The sequence below is a fragment of the Medicago sativa genome, chromosome 2 (assembly GCF_051527215.1).
Source record: "Medicago sativa cultivar Bolivia chromosome 2, Bolivia_mono, whole genome shotgun sequence".
Lineage (NCBI taxonomy): Eukaryota > Viridiplantae > Streptophyta > Magnoliopsida > Fabales > Fabaceae > Medicago > Medicago sativa.
Window position 1 is genome coordinate 76,314,995 of NC_140750.1, and position 21,619 is coordinate 76,336,613.

A 21,619-nucleotide genomic window follows, 5' to 3' on the forward strand; every position below is an offset into this window, starting at 1 on the left:
TGATTTACCCCTGTAAAATATTTTTGTTTTGATTTACCCTAATAGGTCATTCAAAAACCAATTTTTTATTTTTTTTCTTCAGAAATTCTGGTTTTTGAATGACCTATTAGGGGGGTAAATAAAAAAAAATATATTTTAAAGGGGGGTAAATAAAAAAAAAATTTTTACGGAGTGTAAAACTGAAAATGACCTATATTACAGGGGGTAAAACAACATTAACCCAAAAAAACTATATCGGAGTCCATTTTCATTTCACTAAAGTCAAATTTTGAGCTTGTTGAAAGTCATCATCAAACATTATTTTTATATTCTCTTATTTAGGACAAAGTATAATTTAAATACCAAATAATTAAGGACGTTAACAAAAGGATGACATTACCTTTCGGATTGAATTGTACGTTTATAGGGAACCCTTATTAGGTGTTTGTTCAAAGTGTTGGTCAAGGTTTTAACCAATAGATTAAGAAAGGTTATTGGCAACGTGGTCTCTGATTCTTGGTCTGCTTTTATTAAAGGGAGACAAATATTAAATGAGATTCTTACTGCTAACGAAGTGGTGGATGAAGCGCGTAAGCTAAAAAATGAATTTTGATTGTTCAAGTTGATTTTAAGAAGGCGTACAATTAGACTGGTTGGAAGTATATAGATGTCGTAATGAGGAAGATGAATTTTTGTGTGAGTACTGCAACAACATCGGTTCTTGTGAATGACAACCCTACTGATGAATTTAATTTGAAAAGAGGTTTTTTTTTGTTACAATTTGAAAAGAGGTTTGCGCCAAGATGATCCACTATTTTTTTTGTTTTGTTTGATGTTGAATGCTATAGTGCATGCAAGTTTATTTTCTGGTTATAGGGTTGGTCTGTCAAATGTGATGTGTATATCTCATTTATATTTTGCTGATGATATCTTGGAAGAAAGTTGGGCAAACATCAGAGTCTTGAAAACTAATATCATTTTCTTTGAAGTTCAATTGTAAAATTGGTCGCGGTCGCATTTCCTTTTTGATTCAAGCGAATTCTTATTCACGAGCTGCTCACGAAAGCGCACGATTGGTAGTGTTAAATTTCAAAATGGTTATACCTTTGAATTTGGCGCCAACTCATGTCGTGAAATTATCGCGAAATGGTTCTTCGGTTGATCTATCATTTCCCTCAAAAAATTGCTTTTAATGTTTTAATTTCCACGTGTCATATTCTGATTGGAGAATTTCACATACATTACCAAAGCCCATAGGTACAGCATAGAATAGTAGCCGTGTTCATAGTGTACAGTACGAGTGAGTTTGAAACAAACAGCTGGGTCACCAATTCATTTCTCTGCGCTGCGCACACAAACACAGGCAGTGCAAACCCACCAATTCCTCGTTCGTATTCGTACAACACAAATCATGACAAAATCAAAAACCTACTCATTCTTTTTTCCAATTCCTCCTCCTCATCCAAACGACACCGTTTTCTTCTTTCTATTGCTGTACGAGTTTTTCTATATATTAGTACTACCAATCACACATGAAAATTTTCATTTTCATTTCTTCTGGAGATTTCTAGGGTTCCCACATTCTTCATCTTCTCCCACACATTCAATCCATTTTCTCCTTCGAATTCTCACTGTCAAACGCATTCTTCTAGCACAAGGTAACTCCATAACTTATTTTCATTCTTTATTCTGCTTCATAATCGCTTTTTTCACTTCAGCTTAATACTCATCTACTTCAGAATCACTTATTTACTAGTATAATTTTCAGCTTAATAATATCTACTTTTTACTTTGAGCTTATTTTTAGTTACTGTTTGTATCTCTTTGTTTGTGTAGCTCTTTCTTTCAAATTGATTGTATGGTTCTCATTATTTAGTGTTTGCGTCCAAAGATGATGGTTTTAATTCATAATGTTTCGCATTTTAGGTAAGAATCGGTAGAATCAGGCGAGGTATGTGAGAAGAACAGATTTTTAATTCATAATGTTTCATTTATAATGCGAATTTATACTTGAATCTGCCTCATAATCGCATATTTCTTCCTTTTGAGCGTAACAACAATGACATTCTTATGGTTTAGCTTAATAATCGACTAAACTAGTTTTTACTTAGATTTTTCATTGCTTCATTTTAGTCAACTGTATGTAGCTATTTGAGTATTTTTACTTTAATTTCTACGTTTTATTATGTAGTTTTACTTCAATCTGCTTCATAATCACATTTTTCATTTTAGAATATCTTAAATCAATGACAATGTTATCACCTAGCTTAATAATCGTTTATTTTTTACTTTACTTTTTCATAGCTTCATTTTAGTCACTGTATACTCTAATCTGCTCCATAATCGATTATTTCCTACAATAACTTCTAGGTTAATAATCATTTTGTTTTAACTTTATTTTCCATGGCTTATTTTTAGTTTACCGTTTGTATCTCTTTGTTTGTGTAGCTCTTTCTTTGGACTTGGTTTTATGATTCTCATTTTAATGCGAATCATGTGGTGTCCTGTTTCAGCTCTCCATTTTCTATCCAGTTGTTTGCGTCCAAAGACAATGATTTTAATTCATAATATTTCGCATTTTAGGTCTATGAAAAAAGTAGATTTTCTTTTTACATTTTTTGTTAATTTCTCATATTGTTTCACACTGGTTCATAATTTTTACTGATTAAAAAGCATAAGGACAATGATAATGTTATCGTTTTAATCATACACTCGTAATAAATTAAATCATCTAGTTTGTATTTTACTTTTTCATGGCTTCATTTTAGTCACTGTATGTAGCAGCTATTTGTTTAGCAACTTCTTTGGAATTAATTTTATGATTTTCATTTTCAGATGTTCCAAAAATCAGAACAGACTCATGAATCCGATTTGGAGTACTACAAGCGCAGATATTACAAAGACTTGAAAGATGATTACTACAAGGACAAGCTCATAATATCTGATTCGATGTATCGCTGTCCATTTTGCTACAACAAGGACTACTACTCTTTGAGTGAGCTATTGAGACATGCGTCCAGAATTGTGGGTGACTCGCATGAGACGGTTAAAGATATTGCCAAGCATTCAGCTCTGGAAATGTATTTTACTGTGGTAAGAGGGATTACTTGGGTTTACGGGAGCAGGAGCGAGGAGATAGACTATTTGGCTGGATGGCACGCCGTGATGACTATAATGTCAAGGATATAGTTGGCAAACACCTCCAGGAAAAGGGGGATTTGAAAACGGTTTCTGGAAAAGAAGCTGAGGACAATAGGAAAGCGAAGAAGCTTGTCTCTGGTTTGGCAAATACCTTAAAGCTGAAGACCGAGGAATTGGAACAGACAGCAAGCAAATACGATGAGGCGAATGTGTCCCTAAGGAAAGCGATGGAGCAAAAAGAGAAGATGCTTGAACATTTCAATAAGGGTATGTTGATAGTTAAAGTGAATTGTTCTAATTAATATTGGTATTCTGCTTCATTGATTTAGAGGTGAAACACTGTCGTTTTTACTACTATATCTATCATTTTGGTGTAGATTACATTCTACTGCATTTTGGAATGATTTATAGCTGATATGATTTTTTAATATTTCATGGTAGCTGAGTCTGTTTCATATTGTTTCATTAGAAATCAGCAAGATGCGGAAGGTTGAACGCGAGTATCAGGAGAAAGTATCTAAGGATCATGAAAAAGCCAGGCTGGAACTGGAAGCTCGGAGGAATGAACTTATGTCCCGTGAGAAGGATCTGCAGAAGCGTCAAGCAGATAATCACAATGAGAGAACCAAGCTATATTTTGAGAAGAAACATGTAATGTATCTTGGCTCTTTGAATTTATGGTAGCAATGCTAGATGAATAATTCTCCCCTTTTAACAGTTTCTTTAACACACTTTTTCCTTAGTCTGTTTCTAAAATTTTAACACATTTCTTTGAAAGTGATCAATTTACTGGAGAACTAAATTGGCTTCTTTAAAAATGGACCAATCACAAAAAGTGTTGTTATCATTCCTTACTCTATGGACAATTTGGTCTTTTGTGTCAAATTACGTACACCAATCCCTCTTATTTTTTAATAACTTCTGACGGATTAAAACCGTTCTTCATTTTGTTGTTTACAGAATGAGATGGCAATAGCAGAGCAACAAAAGGCTGATGAAAAAATGATGTATTTGGCGGAAGAACATAAGGCACGCATTTCATTTTCCTATTATCTACAGTTTTTAATTCAGTTACATGTATTTACTTAAGTTTTGAGGACTCTTTTGGTTGGATGTCGCAGAAGGAAAAAGAGAAACTTCACAAGAAAATTCATGACCTGGAGAGAGGACTGGATGCAAAACAAGCATTGGAATTGGAGATAGAACAGCTGAAAGGAGCTTTCCAGGTAATGAATCACATTGGAGAGACTGATCTAGATGAGAAGAAAAAATTGGAAGCAATCAGAATGGAGCTGCAGGAAAAGGAAGAGGAATTGGAGGGCGTGGAAGATCTTCAACAAACACTGGTTGTTCAGGAGCGCAAAACTAATGACGAATTGCAAGATGCCTGCAAAAAGTTAATAAGTGTATGTATCTTCCTCGGCATATAAATATTAACATTGTGATGTTAATGTTAATATGTCTTTTGGCCACCAACTCATCTAATACTTTGAAAATCAACTTTAAAATGTCTTCCGTCACTAATATTTTACAAAGTCAGGATCAATTTTTTATTTGTATAAATTTCCTTTGTAACACTTAAGCAGAAATATAGGGTCATTTATGTTTTTTAATTGACATACAGCTGTTTATATAATACTTATAGAAGAGTGTCCTGTTTTGCAAACATTCAAATCATGTTGTTGGAATCTTATTTAAGTTGCTTGGAAGACAGGGTCTTGTTCACATGTGTTTACAACAGCCAATGCAAAACGTTTGGCGTTTTCATCTCAGTTTCTATATCTAAGGAATTACAATTTCTCAACGTATCATCCTTTCACGTGGTTGCTTGTTTCAACTGTCTATTAGCTATCCAGTTGTTTGTGTCCAAAGATGTGATTTAATACATAAAGTTTTACATTTTAGATGAAAATTGGTAGAATCTGGTCAGGTCTATGAAAAGAGCATATTTTATTTATACATTTTTAGTTAATTTGGCATATTGTTTCATAGTGGTTTAATCATAAGGTATCTGATGCCTAAACTTCAAGCAAAATAAGTTCAGGTAGTTTGTTGCTGTTGCTTTGTTGCCATGATTTCATTGTTTGTTTTGTCCAAGTAATTATTTTTCCTTGTTCACAGTGGATTGGCTGCCCAAAGAACACCACTCTAGCCATAATTTCTGTGAAAAGGATGGGTGAAGTTGATATTAAGCCATTTCTGGAAGCAGCTAAGAGAAAAATTTCTGATGAAATGAATGAGAAAGCAGCAACTAAGAGAAAACTTTAAGAGGCAGTGAAAATGAAAGCAATCGAGTGGTGCTCAAAGTGGGATGACTGTGTTAAAGATCCAAGCTGGCATCCGTTCAAAGTTGTAACTGATAAAGAAGGGAACTCCAAGGTACAACGACTTCACGGATTATGTTTGTTCGTTAATGTTAATATTTTTTTCACAACAGTTCTATCAAGACACTCTGTTGGATATATTTATCCCCTAAAACATATAATGCAGCATTTCATAATAATTAGAAAGCATGGTAATTGGTATTGTGTAGGGATCTATTTACTGGAACTTGCTGTTGCTAGCACTTATTTGGCATATTTGTTTCCCTGCTATGAACTGCATAAGCCATGATCTAATATATGTTAGATATATCACACAGGAAATTTTAGACGGAGAAGATGAAAAGCTGAAAAGTTTGAAGGATGAGTTTGGGGATGAGGTGCATGATGCAGTAGCTACAGCTCTGAAGGAGTTAAATGAGTACAACCCTAGTGGTAGGTACCCAGTACCGGAACTCTGGAATTTTAAGGAAGGAAGGAAGGCTTCGTTGAAGGAGGGAGTTTCCCATTTAATTAAGCAATGGAAATCAAATAAGGGAAAAAAAACTTATTGAGGCTTCATTTGGGCGGTAAGAACTTGGAACTAGACTTACATATATGCAGGAAATTTAGTTGAAATTCTAGCTCTAACAGACTTTGGTACAACTCAATCATATTGCCAATGGTTGGTGCCTTCCTGATGATACTTCGTATGGTTGTTATATATAATTACTGATATCATGTAGGAGATTTCCTCCAAAAAAACAAAAAATCATGTATATTTTTTAATTGTCATATTTTGGCATCGATTTGGAGTGAGACGTTGAAATGGCTTGGAGTTTCGGCGGCTTTTGCTGAAGCAGGATTCGAGCATCTCAATCTTTTCAAAGGTCCGGTTGAAGGAGGTAAAAACATTCACGAGAGGCTAGGTGTGATTTGGGTCTCAATTATATCGTCCATTTGGAATGCTAGGAACGCAATGGTTTTTACACAGGTTGATATTGATTGGGAGAGGGTTGCAGATAAATATAAAGTTATATCTTGGAGAATCATTCGATCAAGATCGACAGGTTTTAATTTTTCCCTTAGTCAGTGGCTCGCTAATCCTTAGGAATGTTTGGGGGTGCATAGGTTTATGTAGAAATTGTTCCCGTGTTTCTTCAATCCTTTATGTTTGGTTTTGGGTTTGCGCTTTTCTGTTCGGACTGAGGAGGATGCATCTGTGTTGGTTATAGTGTTATAGAGTCTTTTTGATTGTTGTGGAAATTTAATGCCAGGCTGTATAGAATGTCTCTGCTATCACAGTTCCTGCTTTTAAGCATGTTGCTAATCTGATTTGGTGCTGATATAAGGAGTTCGGTTTGCTCCTTGGTGTTAGGGGTGGTGTTCTATTAACTATGGATAGGTTTTGTTGGAAGTTTCGCTTTGTATTTTTCTATAGCTAACCATGTGAACCTATTTGTATCTATGGTCTCTATTTTTGAACCGGGTCCGGGTGGTTATTTCAGTAAGTTTAGACAGACTTTAGAATCTTAATTATGTGTCAAAGTACAAGTTAGTGCAGGACTAATTCTTTTCCATATAGAAATTTCGCAAACATTCACCAATTTGTGATAGTAACATCAAACTTATACTTACAACTACGAGGTCTCGAATTCGAATTTAAATAAAGACGTCCAGCTTAGATTAAACTTCATTTTTTGATATTTACATTCTCCTAAGCAACCACGTTAAACAGAATTAAACTGTATTCTATCTGCTTGCTCCCAAAGCAAAATTCAAATCTTAGGAAATGTCACAAAATGCAAATCCTAAAGCACATTTGTCTTCCTTTAGTTACGGACTATCATGGATAACAAAGTCTATTGGCAGATCAACAAACTGTTATTCAAAATGAAATACAAAGGTTGTATTTATTGAGAATTACACCCTAAAAATGAAATATAACCTCTGTATTAAACTAATCACACAGGTTCCTTTCGAAAATAAATAAATAAAATACAAAGGTTCACAAGAAGAGTCAGTCAATCTGTCATTAAAATGACCAAGAATGCTAATGCATACATAAGAGTCCTCTGAGGCAACTAATATTGAGAGAGATAAAATTTCATTAAAGTTTTAAGTTTCATTTCTGAATCTGAATTATAGTCACAAATCACAATGATCTTCATCATTGTCGTCATTTCTCAAAGGACGGTATGAATTTGAATGAGAGGCTCCTTGGTGTTACTTGCACATCTTGTGCGTTTAGTAATTAATAAATACATTTTTTTGCTGCTTCAACAAAAAAAAAAAACTCGACGCTACACCAAAAGAAGTTGTACACTTCTCTCATAACTCACTCACACCATCTTCTCTCTTGGCCAATTATCTTCAAACAAACACAACAACAATAACATAACTCTCATACTTCTAACCCTCTCCAAAATTTAACTTGCCCAATGTAGTTATATTCAAGTAAAGTTTAATTCGAATTTTTCAAAATCCATTTCTATCTCGGTAAACTCAAATTCAACTTATTGTAATCTATTCCTATTTCACTAAGGTTAATTAAGTAGAAATAGCATAAACTCAAAGTTAACTTTATCCAACCCTTTTTTAAAAAAAAAAAAACTACATTGGAATCCATTTCCATGTCACTAAAGTCAAATTTTGAATTAGTTACGAATCATAATCAAACATTATTTTAAAATTATTTATTTAGGACAAAAAAGAACGAGTTTAATTTTATTAGGAGAGTTGTTAGCTACTTAATAAATATGAAAACTCATATAATTTTATTTTTATATTTATTAATTAACATGATAACATAAGATTAGATACATACGTAAAATAATTGTGCATCAAAAATTTTATAAGTACACTAAACAAAATTATAGAGTAGAGGTATATTTGAGAGGTATGGTAGAATATTCCTACTTTTGTTTTTTTTTTGACAAAGTCCTAAAAATTGGTTAGTCTTCTAATTAATCTGATATGATAATACATAATGAATGAATGTATAAGATTAAGATAATTAATTAATGTGAAAGGAGCAGAACAGAACGCGTGAATTAATTTGACTGGGAATTGACAAAAATGAGTTTGGTATGAGAAAAAATGAGAGTCCAACAACCTTCTTCTTCTTCTTCCTATAGTTAGCTTCATCTTCCCGCGTAAAACCCAATTCTGGTTTAGAACATTTTCCATGACGACGTCGTTTTTCAACGGCGAGAGACTCATCGTTCTCTTCTTCATTTCTACAATCCTCTACTCTCTTCCTTTCTCTCTCCTCTCCCACGGCGTTTCCCTCTCTCTCCTTGCCATCGCTTCCTTCTTCCTCGAGATCTCCGTCGATTCCTCCGTTTCTCCTTTTTCTCTCTGCACCAGGTATGTTCCTCTCTCTCTCTCTCTCTCTCTCTCTCTATCGATTCATTCATCGGTTAATTGATATCAATTCATTTCAGACCCGGTGCTTCCTCTGGAATTCTACTCGGTGCAATCACTCTTCCTTCTCTCATTCTCTCCAAATTGATTCAATCTTCACGTGGATTCTCGCTTCAACAACTTCAACCTCAAGGTTTATTGCAATTCCCTTTGATTGATGCATGTTGCTTCCATTTTTAGGTTTTCTATTTTATTTTATATATTTAGGATTTAGGATTATGAATTTCAATTTTGTGATATGTGTGAAATTTGAATATGTAGAGATTGAATATTTGACATTGCAATACTGGGCAACATCTGCTAGCGTCTTCAGTGTGCTTTTATTCCTTGCTTTCACTATAAGGCATTCTCATTGGGGTGTAAGGTTTAGCTTCGCTTTTGTTTTGTCTCAAGCTGTGCTTTGTGTTGCCGCGCTTTTGACTACGTCTCAAATTGGTAAGTTTGTTTTTTGGATTGTTGAATCATATACCTTATAAGCTATTTCCATAACAAAAGATAAAATAAAGTCTAATTGTTTTTGTAGCGGAGATGAGGATGTTGCACTAGATGTTTTGTAAGACTAGACAAGATAAGATTAGAAATGACAACATTAGAGAGAGAGAGAGAGTTTGGTTAGCACTTATAGTAGAAAAAATGGTGGAAACTAGAGTTAGGTGGTTTGTGCATGAAGAGAGAAGACCTGTAGATGCATGCTATGTTGTAGTAAGGAAAGTAGATCAAATGGAGGATAGTTAGATCACTGGAGGTAGAGATAGACCTAGAAAAACTATAAGAAAGATCTAGAGATTAAAAGTCTCACAGGTGCTTATGTCAATAGATAAGCTCAAATAAGCCAATCCAAATAGGCCAATAGTTGAGGAATATGTGTTCTGATTAAACTGCTATTGCTTCTTTCTTCCTAGGCTTGCACCCTGCACTGAAGCTTTCATGGGTCTTTTTTCATGGATTGGCATCTGTCAAACTAATTCAGCATTTCATGAGAACTTTTCCGTCTTGTGCTTCCATCGGTATGTCTATCTTATACACCGGTTTTTCTTCTGTGTGTTTTGGATTTTACTATTGACATGGCACTGCAAGTTAAAGAAATTGGGTATAAATACTTTTTGTGTGATTTCAAGTTTCAAGTAACAAACAGAGACTTTATGTTAGGAACTTGTCAATTAACCATGTAAGGCAAGTGCACTTCTTATTTTACTTAACCTGCTTCATGTAGTCCTGACATATCAATTAAAATCAGCAAATCTGTTCAGAAAGAGTGAGTAGGTAGGCATCAATATGCAAAAGGCATATTTGAACAACAGATATTCACCGAAAATCCAGCCATACAGATGTAAAGCCCTTAGTTTCCAGCAAGATCATCAACAGAATTTTACTGAAGGAAAGGGTGGCCAAGTTTTTGAACAACCTTTTCTGTCTCTTCTATCAAATCACACTTTCTCCTTTTTCCCGCTCTTTTCCTCTTTTTAATTTTAAAATTATTGACCATATTCTCTGTTAAAGGCTTCCTACAATAGATTCAGCCCTTCCTTGAACCCTTGCCTTGGTGTGAGCTTTATAGCACCACCAATGAAGAAGACTCAACCTAACAAAAGCATCATTATTTATAAACATGTTTCTTCAAATTGTTAGTTGATTTTTGTTTTGTTTGTCCTTTCGTCAGTAGCTGGATTCATTTTTCACCCTGATCTGAAATACGGATCATGCAACCCTGCCACCAGATGATTTTATCTTAGAATAATTACATGGTTGATTAGGAGTGTTTAATTTGTCAGCTCTTTTATTTATCATGTTTTCTCCTTGATTCCAGGGGAAGCATTTTTGGTGACTGCTGGTATCGTTCTCTATTTTGGTGATATGCTATTGCTTACTATAAAAAAGGTTAGTGATTTTTAACACAATTTTTTTCTTGATAAATAGTATACATATATGTCATTGGCGATTACAATGTTTAAACAGCTATGTGGACTATTGGTGTCATCAGAGTTGATTACTGCAGATGAAATAAAGCGAAGTGAGATAAACATTATAATTCAGGTATTGGTCCTGCACTTATTATTTTTCTGTTACTGGTGTAACTAGATCAGCTAAAATTATCTGCTGCTTCTGCAGGGGCTTGTGCTTGGTCTTCTGCTATATCCAATAACTTTGAAGTATACTCTCCAAGTATGGGAGTTCTTTTTAAATACAACTTATTCTGAACAAAGAAGATACTATGAGATTGGGAGATCTCTTATATTTATTGCTTCCCTTGGATTCGTCCTCATCGTGATTGTACCATTATGGATGCAGTTCGTACAGGAGTTTGATACGCATCCCTTTTTCTGGTATGCCATCAATATCTGATAATTTTGTTAGCTGCCAGATACTGATGTTTTCAGATATGATCTGAAATACTATGGAAGTGGTAATAACAGGATGCTTGGAAAGTAGTTTTTTGACTATGAATGAATTGAGCAGGATTCAATATTTTTCCTACTGGCAGCTCTGATGCATACATCTTATAGGATAAAGCAACATAAGTTGTTAATTCCACTAGAAACTGTGGCATGTTCATTGTAGCATCTGGTTCTACTGTATTCACATACCTATGTAGATTGAACTTATTCAAGCATGCGCATTTCCAGCTAATATAGAATTATCTTATATAGATGGTAATGTGAGAATCTTAAGAAAGTCTGAATATAATTCTCCAAATACAGTTCATTTTTTTTAACAAACTATAGAAGCCAATAATGTGGCTTTTTATTTTGACCGCACACGCAGCTGAGTTTTATCCGTATCATGGATCCATATTTTATGGAGAGAAATAGCAATAGAAGAAACTGTGTCTTATTCAGATAGTTCAGTTGTTAAGCCAAGTCTAGTGGGCTTGTTAAAATACCAATTATAGCCATGATGATAGCCTCATGTTCAATTTTTTATTTTTTTTTGTAAGCGTAGAACCACTGTTTTTTACTTTTTTTTTTTTTTTTATCATTATACTGTTTTGTTAGATAACTATATTTTTATTTTTTTTAAACATCTCATTACAGGGTGCTTTCCTTTGTTTTCTCAGAGCCATCCAAGAGACTGTCGTTATGTATCTATTGGATGTGTATAATTTCTGTTTCTGTTTTGCGATTCTATAAGATCTCTAAGAACAGTAAGATTGAGAGAATTCTTTTGCGGAAATACTACCATCTGATAGCTGTTTTGATGTTTTCGCCTGCCCTTATCTTCCAGGTAATTTAGGAGACTAGATGGTTGGTTGCTATCTGGTGGTATTGAGTGGATTGTACCACTGTGTACCCATTGTCCATTTTCTTTTTCATTGAATTCTGCCTTGTGTTTACTATAGTTGAAAGCAGGGAAAAAATGTATGAACCCTCCCAAGACTTTACCTCATTTTGTATAGCCACGATTAACTTTTGAATCTTTGATGAAAGGCCATTTAGTTCAAATTTCTGAAACTTGTAAACCCTAAATAGACCCTTATAATCCCTCAAATAATAAAAAGACCCTTCCAAGTTACATATCTACGTTAATAAAAAACTATTCATCACAAGCCTTGTACTTGTTGATTGATGCATATGACAATCTCTAATTTGTCCTTTTTTTATAATATTTTTGAAATTCTTAATTTTATTTTAAAAAGGCTTAATTACTATTTTGGTCCCTTAAGTTATTTGTTGGTTACATTTTGGTCCCATAAGTTATTAACGTTACAATTTGGTCCCTTAAGTTATTTGTTGGTTACATTTTGGTCCCATAAGTTATTAACGTTACAATTTGGTCCCTTAACTTAATTTTTGGTTTCGTTTTGGTCCCTTAACTTATTTTTTGGTTTCGTTTTTTGTACCTTAACTCTAATAACATAAAGGACCAGAGTGGTTGACGGAGGAAGAGTTAAGGTACCAAAACGAAACCAAAAATAAGTTAAGGGACCAAATTGTAACGTTAATAACTTATGGGACCAAGATGTAACCAACAAATAACTTAAGGGACCAAATTGTAACGTTAATAACTTATGGGACCAAAATGTAACCAACAAATAACTTAAGGGACCAAATCATTAATTAAGCCTTTTAAAAATTATTGTATATTTTTTACTTTTTGCAATTAAAAATAAATAATTGGGATTTTTTTATATGGTTTATACAAATTAGAGATTGTTGTATGTAATAATTGACACATGCAAGTCTTGTGATAACTGATTCATTAATATATTTTTTTATGAACGCTATTTAAAAGTTAGTTTTCATACTATGGTTAAGAAATATAGAAGCAAAAGGAATAATTGAGCCATGATGTGTACAAAAACATAAGTATTTTTTCCTTTACCCTGGCATTATCGAAGACATTACTTGTGTCGGTGTATGTTTTATATTGATCAATTATGCTAATGTCTGTCAGCTATAATGCTCACTTTTTTATTGCTTTCAGCCAAAATTTCTCGATCTAGCTTTCGGCGCAGCGTTGGCGGTTTTCTTAATATTAGAAATTATTCGAGTAAGTATCTTGGAATGCATTCAGCTTAAAATTGATGAGATCATACTTTGAAAAGGGTGTTTTGTGTTTCATTGTTTATTTTTTATTTTATCGATAACAATCCATAAGGAATCAATGTTTAAATTCAATATACTTCAGTTTGAAAAAATGCTATGAAAGAAATGACACCCAGCATTTTATTATGTATTTATATTTATGCGGCCAAGAACAGTTAATTGAGTGGGTCCTGTGAGATGTATTTACAGTAGTCCATGTATTGATAGCAAAAGGATAGGATGTATAAAGCATGTAATTGGGACACATTGCAATCTGCTAGAACAATTTCCATAGAGATATGTCATTAAATTAGATTTCTGATTTCATGAAAATTTGTTGAATCATTTAAAAAGTGAATGTGATCATTTAAACCCAATAATAGCGCTGTTCAATGTCATTAATAGAATACTGCAGTACAGTTTCATTTCTTATTGCAACCATTGGATGCTGATGCAAACTGCATATATTTTTTTTCCCAGTTATGACTTGTTGAAAATGAACTTCACAAGCTGAGTTATTGTCTTCTTTACATTACCAAAAGGCTAAAATTTCTAATATTACTGCCCACGAGTTCAAATGATTCCGAGCAGGCTGATTAGTATACAAAGTTTTCCTGGTTGTTTTTTCGTTGACATTTTCTTACTTAGGTATGGAGAATCTGGCCCTTCGGACAACCAATAAATCAATTTATGAATGCGTTTACCGATCACCGTGACTCTGATCTTCTCATTGTCAGGTATTATGCTCTTTTCAGTTTTCAATATAGCCCATGTTATGAAGCACAGTGTTTATGATACACAGCAGCATTTAGTTCTCTTTCATGACAAAATTTCCTTTTGCTCAGCCACTTCTCACTCTTGCTTGGATGTGCTCTCCCTATTTGGATGTCTTCTGGGTACAATGATCGACCTCTTGCCCCTTTTGCGGGAATTTTGAGCCTAGGAATTGGGGATACAATGGTAAGTCCTCTCTCCCTCTCTCTCTCTCTGGAGGGGGGTGTACTGTATACAACTGCTGAATTTTGGAGCCATTTCAATTAACCAACTGATGAATTTTTCCTTCTATTAAAAAGGAAACAGATGAATTGTATCTTAGCACAAGGTTAAATGCAGTGTGTAGATGTAACTATTTTGGATCAGTCAATAATTTATGAACCGTATATGCAAGAACCTAAATCAATCTATGATGTGGCAATTTTGGTGAAAGTAATTTACTCCCACTTTGGGGAATCAATATGATTTTTCATGAATACTAATAATGTTTGAAAACTTTTTGTGAGAATTTGGACTATTTTCTTTAACTGTAAACAGTGCCCATGTAGAAGTAAATTGATTAATTTCTAACAGGGCTACATTGAGAAATGAGGATGTGTGGATACCATTTTGTCTGAGGTGGTGAAGTCAGAGACTAAAGAAAAGCATTAAAAAACATGTTTTTATTATCGATTTTTTTGATCCAGAAATGTTAAAAGGAGTTGTTCTCTTAATGGTTGTGTATCTCTGTAGTTGATAGTAATTGATTCTCTATTTTTTGCTTAGGCATCAATGGTTGGGCACAAGTATGGTGTTTTGAGGTGGAGTAAAACTGGCAGTAAGTATTTTCGTTATTAATGATTTTATCAGTGTTGTCTGTTGCATAATGTTTATGTAGCTTTCTCTCTTTGCAGAGAAAACAGTTGAAGGTACTGCAGCTGGTATAACGTCTGTACTAGCTGCTTGCTCTTTACTCCTTCCACTCATAGCATCAACTGGATACATTTTCACTCAGGTCCTCTCTCTCTCTCTCTCTCTCTCTCTCTCTCTCTCTCACACACACACACACACACACTCTCTCTCTCTCTCTCTCTCTCTCTCTCTCTCTCTCTCTCTCTCTGCGCGTCTGTGTTTGTTTTTTTTCCTTATTGTGGAAAGGATTTGGTTAATTGTGGGTGTTAGCAAACTCTAGTGATAAAATTGATATTATTTGTTTTTGGTGTTGGTATCAATGGAACTTGATATCTTAGTTCAGGTCTTCTATCACTCTACGCATAAACAAGTCCCACGTTATTCTGGTTCCACGTAGCTCTGTTTCATATAAGCACCAAAGCTTTATACAGTTATTTTTGTCACCGTTAACATCAAACAATTTTTTCTTTAACCAATAAGTTTAGAATCTAGTAGACAAGCACTGCCCACCTAGATTCATGCATACAAGCCATCTGCTGCATGAGGAGTTAGGTCGGACTTAAGGTTCCACGTATTGTGTCATAAGGAAGTACTTGCACTCTTTTTCCCCAACCCTCATTTTTTTCATATGTGCAAACGGGGCCTGCTTAAGGGATCGCACTGTGCTTCATTTCAATCTCTCCTATACCCCTTCCTCAGTGGGGAGAGAAAGGAATGGAAAAATTAAGCCTATAGCATACTGCCAAGTTGTATATTCCAAGGACAGTAAGATGCAGTTTCATCTTTAGCGTGTCCCATTTAATAAGGAGGAAAGCACAAAAAATTGCCGTTTACCGTTGATAAAATGAAACGGATAAGCCTGCTAGTACTCTAGAATGTCTGTTCCTTAGATTACTGAGTTCTTCTTTGACACCTTTGTTAATAACTTTTTGCAGCATTGGTTCTCTCTCTTTCTAGCTGTGACTGTAAGTGGTTTGTTGGAGGCCTACACGGCGCAACTTGACAACGCATTTATACCACTTTTTTTCTATAGTCTTCTCTGTTTATAGGCACAGTTCTCTCACATGAGCAAGTTGCCTTTAAGAGCAATGATGTGGTTCTGCAGATATGCTTCCTGGCTGGGCAGTGTTTTGGCAGAAGAGGTCAGATGATTATTAACCTATGCAACGGTACATGACAGTTAGGTTTGGTGTACATAGTTAGGATTGTATCTTTAGACAGAAATGATAGGTATACAAGTGCTTTGATGTTTTCTTTTAAAGGGTTGATACCCTGCAAATAGCATATGGTATGCAGTATAGGAATGACAATTTTCCTGTTTTTTTGAAGCCATGTGTCAGGCCATGAGAGAGGAGAGCTGTTGAACAATTCATTTGTTCTAAAGGAATTTTTAATGTCTTCAATTTCACACATATAGTACTTTTCATTTCTTAAGGTCATGTTGTATATCTGCATGTGATAGATCCAACAATTTTAAATTATGCAAGAAATATTCATTATATAGTCACTTTTTCTAAAGGAGTTTTTATTGTCCTAAATTTTCACACTTAAAGTACTTTTCAATTTTTAATGTCTCCAAGCCTTTGGTGACCCTGGATGTTTTGCTTGCCCCACATTTACTTTTCAACATCCAAACATCATGTTAGTCAAGAAACAACCGCTCGATGAACTCTAACAATGGTAACCTTAAAACAATGAAGAGTAGTGTTTTTTGACTCTGATAAGTTCACATTTCAGATGTATCTATATTTCTGTTGGTAACTTTGATCAACTGTGCTGTAGATAGAGATAATTGAGTAGCTCAGGCAGGCATAATGTTGACTAGTTCTTCTAATGAATTCTCTTGACTTTCAACATTTGAGCTCATAAATATCTGAGGCAGCTGGAGTGGAGTAGACATATCTGTTGACAGGTGGACCAAGCTAAATATCTAGGGTTGCATTTTTAGTCCAACACTAGCAGTAGCTGCAGCTCATGAATGACTTATCTTCCCAGTTATTGGTTTCAAAATTGAGACATTTTTGTTTGCGGTATGCTGATGTATATATGACCTGAAGACTGAGTGAGAGGGACTACTAAGGAACACTTGCTCAACGTAGGACATCCAACACATGACCCCTTTAAAGGTGTTTTGTTGTGGGTGGGGGCTGCGACATTAAATACTTGTAGAAACACTTTTTGGACATCTTAAACCGACAGCCGACGTGGTATTTGGTACTTTTTTGTTCTCTCAAATAAAACCAACACTTATTCAGGATGTATTTTATACAACGTCAATTTTCGATGTCAAAATATCAGTGTTCAGAGATTACCTTTTGGATGGATGGACCCCAAAAAGTGCTTGTATTATATGCTAGGACAAAGAGTACGGCTGTAAACGATTTCGAGTAAGATTGGTCAAGTGATTACTTATTACTCTGTCTAGCCATTTTTCTATTGATATTTTAGCAGTTCCTCATGCTATTTTTAGGATTTATTTGCATTGATTGCTTCAATTTCTTGTAGTTCAAGCTGATTGTGGTAATATCACCTAACAGCTTATGGGTGAATAATTGAGATTACTGAATTCGTACTTTTAGTTTGTTTTTAACGTTATTCTATTAGTTAATAAGTTACTGACGTTAGTTACTCGTTTGAATTTATCTATACATCAAGAATCTTTGATGAAACGCATGAATATACTATACTATAGAGAAGACAATAGCTAACACAAACATTTTACCAGTTTAGCTATCTAAGAATAAGTTTGATATGGTAAAAGGTTAGTATTGGATAGAATAGAACAAGCCAGAATAACACATGACAAACTTTTAAGGTATTAAGCAACTCTGTCTCGTAAAATGCTTGGGGGATAAAATGTCACGTTGGCATTTTAGACAATTTGTACTTCTGAAAAAAGTTGTGTTATGGTTTAGGGGACAAAATTTTTAGTTTTTGTCCGATCTCTTGCCCTCTAATTTGTTCAGTCCTAGAAACGCACCGTATGAGTTATAAGGAATGATAAAAACACATTCATCTCCGTGCAAATGATCACTTGCATGTTGTCCTCTATGACATAATTGAGGATTATTTTATCTCTTCACAAAGTCCCTCCATTTATAAGAGGGGAAAATGACTTTTATTTAAGAATGCAAGTTAATAACGTTAATTGCTTCTTCATGTTTCTTTAATTTAATATTTAAGCTAATGGACTAATCCATGCACGAGTTAAAATACATTCATCCAACTCTTGATGTACTGTATTTCTTAAATTTCCACCCTATTATTCACTGTCTTTTAATCAATCACCAATTGTAACTTCCAGAATTTAAACTCTTTCAAACTATTGTGGCACTTGGTGATGATCTATATCACTCATGCTATAACTAATAATAGTGTAAAAGGATAAGCATAAAAAGGTCTAGACGTTATGTAATGTCGTTTCCGAATTGAAGTCAATTAAGGCATGGCATATGGAAGTATAAGAAGAAGAGTTTGGCAAGAGAAGATAGGAATGGACCTATTTAATAAGAGAGTTGGAGGGAGACATGACTAGACAATACTTAAAAAGGGACGTTTCGTAGTATGAAAGGTCGTAGACACTGCACTCACATGCCTCGGTCTCCCTTCCCCTAATTACCACTTCAACCATTTTTTTATCAAGTTTTTTGTAAACTTATTATTCACTCGGTAGAACCGACATAAAGTGCGTTTGATGTTCAACATGTATCAATATATGATATCGATATATGTGATTACATTCAACTCATTTATTTTTTTAAATGTTCTTAATTAACGTGTTAATCTGTGTCAAGTGCTCGTGTTAATGTTAGTATGAACTTCAAAAAACCTTGTCAACTATAACTTTTTAATCTCACGGGTCAAACACGAAGCCTAAAACTAATTTTAAGATGAAGCATTTCTAAAGGCCAAAATAATATTCTAGTGAAATTACTAAATCTTTGTTTAAAATTTATTTTTCAAATATTTTAGAATACAAATTTTTTTATTAAATTACTAGAATCAAATTTTTTTTAATGACAAATGTTAGTATGATGATTGTTATGTTAGTTTTCTCCGTGCTAAGACTTGAACCTTGAACTTTTAACCCTCCAAGTGCTTAAAACCCTGAAATCAATTTTGTTTAATATTTTCTTCGATGAATAATAAAATTAATCAATTTAATATTTATTAAGACAATAATAATTTTAGATAAAATTTTATTAATCCTAATTTTAAAAATGGTAGAATATAGTATTTTTATTGAGTAAAATTACTATGCTTTTGGAGACATATTTTGTCTTTGTGGTCCTACCTTTGTGACGACTTTAGAGCACTTCTAATGGAAGGTATTTTCTCATTGTTCGCAGCTGTAATTTGAAAAGAAGGGTATTTTGCAAAACAAAAAATTATTGGAGTGTGTCAGCACTCAACATGTAAACACCGTGTCCTTCTAAAATAATCTATCCTACACATTTATCAAAGCTTTTTGTACGGAAAATAGACGAAAAGATGAATGAGTGCCATTAAAAGCAAATACAATATTAAAATATTTGATAAAGTAGGACCCACTATTAGTTTTTTAAGGTTACACCATTAGGGTAAAAAATGAATTAATTATTTTAAGATGATGTGTTTTAATGGAACCCACAAAATAATCTTATGAGCACAACATTACAAGTTGTACACTACAAGTGTGTCTATAAGTAGATGGTGAAGAGCTCAAACACTCAACAATTCTAGCTCATTCCTCAAAAAAAAAAAAAAATTCTAGCTCTCAAATAAACAAAGTTCTAGACAATATTCTTAAGAGTTACATTTTTCAAGTGTCATGGCCATGTTCAGTGTGAGAAGCATCAACAAAAAGAATGGTGGAGGTGGCATTGTGAAGCTCATTGAGAAGCTACAAAAGAAAATTGTAATAGGGAGAAACAAATCAACATCAACCTATGTGCCAGAGGATGTAAAGGAAGGACATTTTGCTGTGATTGCTAAGGGTAGGAAGGAAGAAGAAGCAAAGAGATTTGTGTTACCATTAAGTTGTTTAACTAATCCAACATTTGTAAGGCTATTGGAGAAAACAGAAGAAGAGTATGGTTTTGATCATCAAGGTGCCTTAACCATTCCTTGCAAACCTAGTGAACTTCACAAGATGTTGCAACAGCAATGGCAAAAACAAGAGGGAGGTGCTGAAATTAACTGCTACAACATGCAATTCCTCCAATAACTTCATGGTTTTTCAAATTATAGATAAATAATTAATGACATGCATATATGCTATAGGAAATATGTTAGTAATTTATATTGAAATGAAATTAAGTTATTTAGTTCATTAATCCATATGAAAGTAGATCTAATTAATGATGAAGAGTGCATACAAGATCTCATCTTTTGAAAAAAGTTTGAATACAAAGAACTTATGAAAATGATCAATCCTTTAAATGAATCTCAAATACTTCAAAGAATTAGTCTAATATTAGACCGGAGACATCCCTAGATTCACCCAAATTGATTGTATATATGTTGGAGGTATAATTCCCCACAAACTAAATTTAGTTTTGGATGTACAAATTAATTAAACTCCACTCACGACTAAAATATGTTTAGTAGGTTTAAATTAAATTTTTTTTTTTTGAATAAAGGTTTAAATTAAATATTGTTTAGGCAAAATTTTAGAACGCAAATTTGTGATTTATCATCATCATCGTCTAACTACAGCCATGCCTACTAATTTAAAATAAGTTCGATTTATAATTTTAGGCTTAAGTTTTAATTTTAATTTGGAATGTGCAAAACAAATTCTTTTTTTTGTTGGTAGATGTGCAAATCAAATTCTATTCGCAACTTTATTCAAAAAAAAAAAAATCTATTCGCAACTATGTTTATTTGTTTATAATAAAATCACAATTATGTTTATTAAAACAATAATGAACCCTAAAAAAAACAATAACGAAAGTGTTTATAGTATTTTAGATATTAATTTTTAGTTTCTTAAGGCAAACATTGGAATATTATAAATGTTAAAGATTGATAAATAAAAATAATTTGCAATATATTTTTCTTTGTTCCTTTAATCGACCCTCTTTCATTTCCATCGTTTAATTTCATTTGTAAATGAATTTAACTGACGTCTAAAAAAAAAATCGATTAAAAATCGATAGATGAATTTACCAAAAAAAAAATACTATACAATTTTTTTTCTTCATAAAATGCAAAACAAGTAGTAGTCTTAAAAATATAATTTTATAATTTTTAGTGTAATTTTTTTTACAATAACTTTTGTATATATTTTTGAAAATTTCTTGATCAGACATTGGTTAGATTGACCTTAATCATAAACTAAAACTGAAATTCAGACCAACTTCAAACTGATCCGCTGTTTGAGTATTTTTTGCTTTATTTGGATAAAAAAATCTTCTTAAGGAATTGCACTTTTTGGCCCTTTCTTCCCATCCAAATGATTGAAAAGTGATATTTAATAATTAGGGACACCCTTGCTTAATATACGGGAGTTGTGTTGTGAGTTGTGACTCCAATGCTTTTTGAGAACTGAACTTGGCAATTGTTTATTCGGTAATAATATTCGGGCATCAATTTTTGCATGTG

General features: G+C 33.5%; 2 protein-coding genes and 1 pseudogene across 3 annotated transcripts; all 3 read left to right on the forward strand.

Annotated features, from left to right (window-relative positions):
* The first annotated feature begins 347 nt into the window (after positions 1-347).
* On the forward strand, positions 348-6,956 carry LOC146950848 (factor of DNA methylation 4-like; annotated as a pseudogene). The gene is made up of 7 exons (XR_015027717.1): positions 348-1,637; positions 2,815-3,387; positions 3,590-3,771; positions 4,081-4,149; positions 4,242-4,526; positions 5,242-5,499; positions 5,762-6,956. The product of XR_015027717.1 is annotated as a factor of DNA methylation 4-like (transcript).
* A 1,478-nt stretch (positions 6,957-8,434) lies between these two features.
* Positions 8,435-17,612, forward strand: LOC146950849 (phosphatidate cytidylyltransferase family protein). The gene is made up of 14 exons (XM_085746807.1): positions 8,435-8,789; positions 8,867-8,979; positions 9,108-9,281; positions 9,749-9,853; positions 10,654-10,724; positions 10,803-10,880; positions 10,956-11,170; positions 11,879-12,068; positions 13,269-13,334; positions 14,018-14,106; positions 14,215-14,329; positions 14,909-14,960; positions 15,037-15,137; positions 15,970-17,612. The coding sequence occupies exons 1-14, from the start codon at positions 8,608-8,610 to the stop codon at positions 16,081-16,083; spliced, it is 1,665 nt and encodes a 554-aa protein (XP_085602933.1). The 5' UTR covers positions 8,435-8,607; the 3' UTR covers positions 16,084-17,612.
* A 2,126-nt stretch (positions 17,613-19,738) lies between these two features.
* On the forward strand, positions 19,739-20,459 carry LOC146950850 (SAUR-like auxin-responsive protein family). Its single transcript, XM_085746808.1, has one exon. It carries the CDS (start codon positions 19,845-19,847, stop codon positions 20,238-20,240), a length of 396 nt encoding a protein of 131 aa, XP_085602934.1. The 5' UTR covers positions 19,739-19,844; the 3' UTR covers positions 20,241-20,459.
* The last annotated feature ends 1,160 nt before the right edge of the window (positions 20,460-21,619 follow it).

Excerpts from the sequence above, each read along its gene's own strand:
- LOC146950849 (XM_085746807.1), top strand. The coding sequence starts at position 8,608 with ATGACGACGTCGTTTTTCAACGGCGAGAGACTCATCGTTCTCTTCTTC. Across the intron at positions 12,069-13,268 it reads CGCCTGCCCTTATCTTCCAG|CCAAAATTTCTCGATCTAGC; the intron begins GTAATTTAGGAG and ends TATTGCTTTCAG. Across the intron at positions 14,330-14,908 it reads TAGGAATTGGGGATACAATG|GCATCAATGGTTGGGCACAA; the intron begins GTAAGTCCTCTC and ends TTTTTTGCTTAG.
- LOC146950850 (XM_085746808.1), top strand. The coding sequence starts at position 19,845 with ATGGCCATGTTCAGTGTGAGAAGCATCAACAAAAAGAATGGTGGAGGT.